The 7,577-nt window shown below is 33.2% G+C and overlaps 1 protein-coding gene across 1 annotated transcript in view; it reads right to left on the reverse strand.

The window, feature by feature from the left end:
• Positions 1-6,123, reverse strand: part of LOC143252512 (protein disulfide-isomerase A4-like) — a 32,976-nt gene extending 26,853 nt beyond the window's left edge. The window contains exons 1-2 of the mRNA XM_076504759.1: positions 5,833-6,123; positions 3,393-3,528 (exon numbers count right to left, since the gene is read on the reverse strand). Of these exons, the coding sequence (XP_076360874.1) occupies positions 3,393-3,528; positions 5,833-5,950 (254 nt within the window). The 5' untranslated portion in view covers positions 5,951-6,123. The remainder of the gene's footprint in view (positions 1-3,392; positions 3,529-5,832) is intronic.
• Between the last annotated feature and the right edge of the window lie 1,454 nt (positions 6,124-7,577).

The raw sequence follows: 7,577 nt of genomic DNA on the forward strand, positions 1-7,577 counted from the left end.
CTGACCACGAAGTCCTTCTCTTCTACACAGCAGTACGTTGATTGTCGAAAGGAAACATTATTAATTGTGTCTTTGAAATGAAAGATGAAATAAAGCTATTCCTGGAGACTCATGAAAGGAAAGATCTTGTAGCTCACTTTGAAGATGAAGCATGGAATAAAAGGGTTGTGTACCTAGCCAACATTTTTGACCAGCTGAACAAGCTCAATTTGAAGCTTCAAGGAAGGGAAACACATGTTCTCCTTTTTCAAGATAGTCTTCGGGCCTTTGTTTCAAACTGCAGAATTGGTGTCGGAAAATCAATCTTGGAAACATTGCTATGTTTGAAAAACTTTGTGGAGTGACGGATGAGTCTCAGATCCAACTGGATCAGTTCCTCAAGGATGAGATTACCGAACATTTTCAGTCTCTAGAAAAGGAAGTCGAGTGTTACTTCCCTGAGCTATCACAGGAACAGGAGACCCTGATAAGGAACCCATTTTGTACTGAACTTGATGTATCCAGCATCCCAGATGATATCCAAGATGAATTTCTGGATCTAAGGAACGACTCTTCAGCTCGTGATCTCTTCAAGGTGAAATCCGTGACTCAGTACTGGTGTGCTATGTATCAATCATACTCCAAGGTCAGCAAGGACACTTTACGTGTCCTTGTTCCATTTGCTTCTACCTACTTGTGTGAGGCAGGATTTTCCACTCTTGTCAATATAAAAACAAAGAATAGGAACAGATTGGATGTTGGAGATGACATGAGACTGGCTGTAACAAACGTTTAGCCACAAATTTCAAAGCTTGCTGCTGAAATGCAACATCAGGCATCTCACTAGCTGGGTTAGATAGCTGTTCAAACCTATGTTAATATTATTTTAAGAAATATATGTTCTTTTTATGAATTCAGGTTGGACCAATGTGATTTAATTTGCCAATAAATAATTACAGAATTTTTAAATATTTTTTTAGATGTTTCTTTCCCTCTCCTTCACAGAAAATAAAAGAAAAATTAAGCTGCTGGCAGTAAGCCCTAAGTAGGGGGTCACATGGGTTTCAAACTTTTATCTCTGAAGGGAACGTTCTTCAAAGTTCAACAATAGGTTGTGAAGAATTCAAGGTAGCATGGGGTGTAACTCTATAGGCATATCCCCAATTGCCTTTGAATGCAACAGAAGTTCACTGTGTTGAGATGTGGATGTTTCCACCAATATGTCACCAGATCAAAGCTTTTTTACTGACTTTGGAAAGCCAGCAAGTCCCTCTAGTCCCTTCTGAATGAAAAAGGGAGACATTTGCCCTGAAGGTTTGTCTGAAAGTGAGTACAATATAAGAAAATGAGAAACAACAGGTTTTACAGATGTTGAAGATTGCTGCTCAGAATCTTCAAGATGTAGTTGTTTACCTGTGGACTGTTTTTTCACTATTTAAGCTTTTATTTGGGGATCCATAATAAAAAAAGGAAATTTTTTGTGCCCACTGTCCCCACCAACCATGGAGCCCTACAAGGGGACACGCTACAATGTTAAACAAGGACACACCAGGGTTTCATGAGCACTATACCCAAACACCAGCATCAGACACAATGTCCACAAAACCTGTTGAGAACATCCAACACTGGTACTTGATTGACCCTAGCCCAAGTGGACTAGCCAAATGACCCAAGGGAGGCCACCACCCCAAGGCTGTCCTGTCTACAGGAATTCAAAGACAAAGTGGTGTGTTAGGGTTGGACCCCTCAACCACCAGGATCCTCTCCTCCTCTTCACGGATTGCCGTGCATGGCAAACACATGGGTGGATGTTTAAATCCCGGAGGAGGTAAACTGAAAGAACAGAACCTTCCCTGGGAAGTCCCCTTACCACGTACAGGAATCCACATCGAGGGGAGATGTGCAGGAACAGCCTTTAAACACCAAATAGTTCCTTGTCTGTGTATCATGTTATACAATTTTTCACCACAAGAAACAGTGCTTGGGACTTTTTTCTTAATTATATTAATGTTGTTCATAGAAGCATAATTAGTAAAGCTTACAGATTATTTTAAACTCATGAGTATTTCTAACTGTACTGAATATGATGAGGAACAAAAGAATGATTTCAATCAGTTGGTTGGACATTTATGTGGTAAATAATGTTTAATAAGTTCTTGTATTTAGATTACCATAACATTGATCACATGTTTAACAGATGGGTACAAATTTATTGACATGACAGAATATAAACATTTTGGCATAGAGGTAGATAACTCATTCAAACCATCAGAGCAGTAATCTGATGATAGCAGTAAAACTAATAAAAGTTTAAGGTGTATTTAAATGTGCTGGTTAAAAATAGTTAACCATCTCCATAAATATCAGTAGGATGGCCTCACTTGGAAAATTTTGTACAGTTTTACACTTCTGTTTTCCTTACTTAAGAAAGGATACTGACTTATTAGAAAGAGTTCAAAGGAGTTACAAAGATTCCAGGGAAGATAAGATTATCTTATAGGGATAGACTTCTTACTTCCTCTTGAGAAAAAAAATATATAAAAGGTTGTATTATTAGTTACAAAATCATCTAGAAGACTGATGACATTGATGCCTCTTTGTGCTGTATTTGGAAGATAAAAGGATGAGAAGAAAAACATTTAAGATTTCAAAAAGTCAAGCCAAGTTTCAGTTAAGACAGTTTTTTTAATAACAAAGTAATTAATTTAAAAAATGAATTGACATCAGCAGTAGTGGAGCCAAGACATTTAGAGAAGCTTATGAAAGAAATTATTGATTGTCTGAAACATAAAGGGCAAGTCAAAATGCCTTTCTCTCAAGGCTGATTCTGAAAGTAAAGCCTTGAGAGACCAAATGTTCACTTGTCTTTATGTTCTATATCTTCAGATTAACATTTCTAGATTTATAACACAAAAATGTTTTACTTAATCTAAAAATTGATTTTGTACCAAATTATTTATTCTCGGTTGTTTTAATGTACTGTTAATTAATTTTGCAATTGCCAAATCAATCATTTATTTAAACAGGAATGCAAATTGAAATGACAGCAAAATATTCCTGTAATGAATTTTATTCATACAAATATTAATTATTCTGAAAATTTTGAGAACACAATTAAAGAAATCAGCCTATGACTGTCTATCTGTTACATGCTAATATGTGTTATTTTTGTATCATTTAATAAAGTTTTGAAAAGAGAACTATTGCCCATAAATGTATTTACAGCTTTTTGTACACATAACTTATTAATAATCTACAGTCATTATGTGTATACAAACATCAGCAACAAAAATGTTAAACAGAAAATTAAAAGTAATCAATAAGCTAATGGATATTTTTATATTACAGTATTTTAAAGACAAAATACCATTACTGAATTGCAACACTTTTCTACATAAGAGAAAAATTCTTACCATGGTGCATAAAACTCAACCAAAATTATATCCTTCGGATAGACAACTAGATCAAAATTGTCATTATTCAACACCAAAACATCATCGTCTTCGGTGATCTTCACATCTCCTCCAAAACCTTCAATAGTTGGGATGTCTAGGAAGAAATACAAACAAGTCAGGTTAAATTTATGTTAAATAACAATGTGTCTGGAGCACAACAGAAATAAATATCATATCACACAAAGATTCATTTAAATAACGAGTTACACTAAATAGAAGATAAGAAATAAAAAATTCGCCCAGTGATAAATATAACGGAGTTCAAATACTTTTCTGGCTTATATTTCTTAGAACTTATGAGTGAAACCAAAGTAGAATGTCATATCAACCACAGTCAGTGATATGTAGAGCTACATGAAACGTGAATTTAATTCTACAGGATGTCTTCAGGAGTTAATCATGATTTAAAATCAATACATTAGTTAGGAAACAAATCACCACAAAATTGTACTTTTCCTTATTATTATCTACAAAACACATTTCTAAGCCTTTTTACAAAAAAAGCAAAAATTACACAAACCTTTTTATTATTATTATTAATTACCACTGTAAGTACTCTTAATATTAATTTCATAATTGTATCTGACTAAGCAAGTTATGCAGATACTGATGTCATTAATATTAATCAGACAGAAATTGACCTAAATTTTCACAAGAAGTAATTTGAAAATAGAAGACAATATGGCCCGCCAAGCTTATCTAGCAAAGACACCTATCTATTTAAATATTCATGAAATTATCCAACAATCTGAGTTAAAGGCAAATATCACATCATCTGTCAAACAATTCAACAAGTAAAATATGTAATAGAAAAAACAACTGTGCTTAATAATTAGCCAAGAATAAGGCTTCTGTAGGTAGTTTTCATTCAAACATTCCTCATCATGTCACATATGCAAAACATTAATAAAAAGTATAGTTTTAGAAATTAGTTTTGTTGACAAAACCTAAGTGTATTCTATCTTGTTGCTCTTTCAGTGTACAGGTTGAGATGTTACACACTGTTACATTCCAAAAACTTTGTAGTTCATGTGGTAAAAAAAAAAAAATCATTTGGTCTGGGTTTTCATAAGGTTCTAGGATGTGTGTATGCCACACAATATTCTTATAAGTCAGTGTACCTTTGGCAAGAAAAGGTTGGAAAACACTGCCTTAAGAAATTATAATTAGAATGATGGTCATTTATTTCAATCTTCTATCTTAAAGACATTTTTTAACCATTTTTCTCCCCAGCTTAGCTTACAAATTAACTTGTTATAAGGAACTTAATCAAAATTTAATAAAAGCCTTTTGGAAATCCAATTTGTCAAAATAGATATTTAGGTTTAAAATTAGAGGAGTTCAGAAATTTGGATATTTCCTGACTTCACTCTGCACTGATTGATTTCCTGTTTATTTTTGGATTTCTTGAAATTGTTTTACTGGTTCCTTGGAATGAATGGTTCTTGTTGACAACCTCAAGCAGTATGGAAAAACAGAACCTTTTCTAAAGCAGAGTTGAGTTTTTAATTCTATCATTCCACATTCAAACAAAACATCTGACAACCCTTAACTCCAAGTCTTAACTTAAAATGTTAATTCAGCAGTTTACAAAGAGTCTTGGATAATCCAAGTATGAAAAATTCAAAATGTATTCGTTTTTTGTACAGACCAATTACAGAATTAGTCTGACTTTTACTGTTGGTAAACTAATAGAGTCAATAGGCAAAAACCACTTGGAAAAGCACCTTGAACCATTAACTGCACCTGTATTGCTCTTAACCCATTATCAGAATTCAATTTAACATCATATTTACTGTAGTACTATAACTAGTGTCACAGTTATTAACATACGATTTTATTAGAAGTATTACCCATAGCAGCTCTAAAATTCCTTTATTTTTGTAATCCTAAAAAAACAAGTCAATACTGTAATAGGCACAAAAATGTCTAATTTAGTAACTAAAAAAAATTGTAGTTTCATATCATTTTGAGATGTTGATCCGATGAAGTCAGCTTTGATATGTTGTAAATAACTGACTTTGTGGATTGAACATGAACTGATGTTTTTAATGATAAAATTTTGGGTTAAGATAGTATAGGTTAAATCTCCATACAGATAGTAATTGATCTGACTTTATCATGTTAGAAATTTTTATAGACTTTACGTGATCAGCATATTTTTGTAACCTTATTTACTACTAATATTAATAAGCGTCTCATATTTTTATAGCTATTGTAATTTGAAAAGTTTGACTAGGATTTAGTTGGACAACAGGCTGAACACTTGCATCAACAGTAAAGAATACTACGTTTATGGAAATATTTAGATCTTTCCCTGACATTAACATCTACCGTGAACAGGCTTTCCAACCAGTAAAAGGACAAAAAAGAACCGATAAAGTTTGATACTTCATACCATCTTCATTTTCCAAAGGTTGTTCGTTCACGACCACGTCCTCTAGCATACATGTTTGATATAATAAAGACAAAGGAAACATGAGTAGCAAAACGCGCTTGAAAACTGAAAGGTACATCGTCGAATACAAAAATTAATGAAAATATAATATACACAAAGACAAATAATTGTACTTTTAATTTTTAATAAGATTTATGACTTCCATGCACAGATATTTCGAGTAGCTCAAACTGCCACCTAGACAACTTCATCTCACACGTGTTTATTTCTCAAGCACTCTAAACTGTATGGGCGGAGCTAAACCTAATATTGTCTGGAATAAAATAACGCAAAGTATAATCCTTAACTATTGTGATTACTTCATATTTAAATACGAAATATATAGTGTTATAAAAACCCATCAGTATTTTATGGGGAAAAGACCTGATAATAATAATAATAATAAACTCTGAAGGTGAGTTATCCAATCACAATTTGCCAAATATTATAATTGGCCTGGCTGATAAATTTTCTCATTGGTTTATCGATGTTTCTCAAAACTTTAATCGACTGTTCTGACGATTTCTTCTTCTTCTTTTTTGATGAAGCATAGCTGAAAAATAATGTTTGGAAGAAGAATGTATATTAAGAATCAAAATAAATTTCATTTCCGTTATTTTTAAACACCAATTTGAAAATTATCCGTAAAACAGAATATCTAAATGTGTGATATATGGAGCACTGAGACTCACTTCCGTATATGTATTATATTCATGCAGTGGAGGACTGTAAGCGTATATAACTGACGTAGAAAGAAAGAAAGCGAAGCATAAATACGACTGAAGAGTTAAGATGTGTACTGAATACCACAGTAATTAACGTGCTCGATTATGTATCTGAAGTTCTTACCTCTGTTATGGCAAAGAATAATATTAATTATTTGTTTTTGAATTTCTCGTAAAGCTACACGAGAGCTACCTGCGCTAGCCATCCCTAATTTAGCAGTGTAAGACGCCCACCGCCAATTCTTGGGCTATTCTTTTACCAACGAATAGTGGAATTGGTCGTAAGCATCTTTAGTGTAACAAGATTTGAGCCCGCGACTCTCATCAGATTACGAGTCGAACGCCCTAACCACCTTATTATGCCAAGTCAATAATAATAAATTACACTGAGCAATTTGGAGCCATGAGTGTGTTACAAAAGTGACAGCCAAACCGACTAGTTGATAAGAGTATCATCTGAGATAACAATGGATGGTATTTATTAGCTCCAATCTTACTCTTCAGAATTAGGAACTGATACCGCAAGAAACCTTCATGCGGTTTTTCATGAGATTCCAGAACCAATAATAATAAATATAGTGAATAATATTTTGGAAGTAGCCAACAGATAACTGAGGAATCTGAGTTCAGATAATGCATATACGTATATATATTATAAATAAGACGTCTAATTTTGTTCACACTTCAGTTTCATATTTTTGTACCTCTCTTTACATACAGATAGAAAACTGTGTTGATTAGGTTGATAAACACTCTACGCATATCACGAATGTTCATAAGTTTCAGAGGCGGAAATTTTCGAAAACGGCAAGACTATTCAAGACTAAATTTAGGTTTTATGGAACTTTAGGCAGAAGCTGTTCATATCCCCTTCACCCCTACCCCTGAATATGAGAAATAAATTCTAATCTTAGAAGTAAGAAGCAAACAAAACGTGATGTTTCATTCTATCGTTTTGCTGTTGCTTTAAAACAGAAAATA

Source organism: Tachypleus tridentatus, chromosome 6, assembly GCF_004210375.1.
Source record: "Tachypleus tridentatus isolate NWPU-2018 chromosome 6, ASM421037v1, whole genome shotgun sequence".
In the NCBI taxonomy this organism is placed as follows: Eukaryota; Metazoa; Arthropoda; class Merostomata; order Xiphosura; family Limulidae; genus Tachypleus; species Tachypleus tridentatus.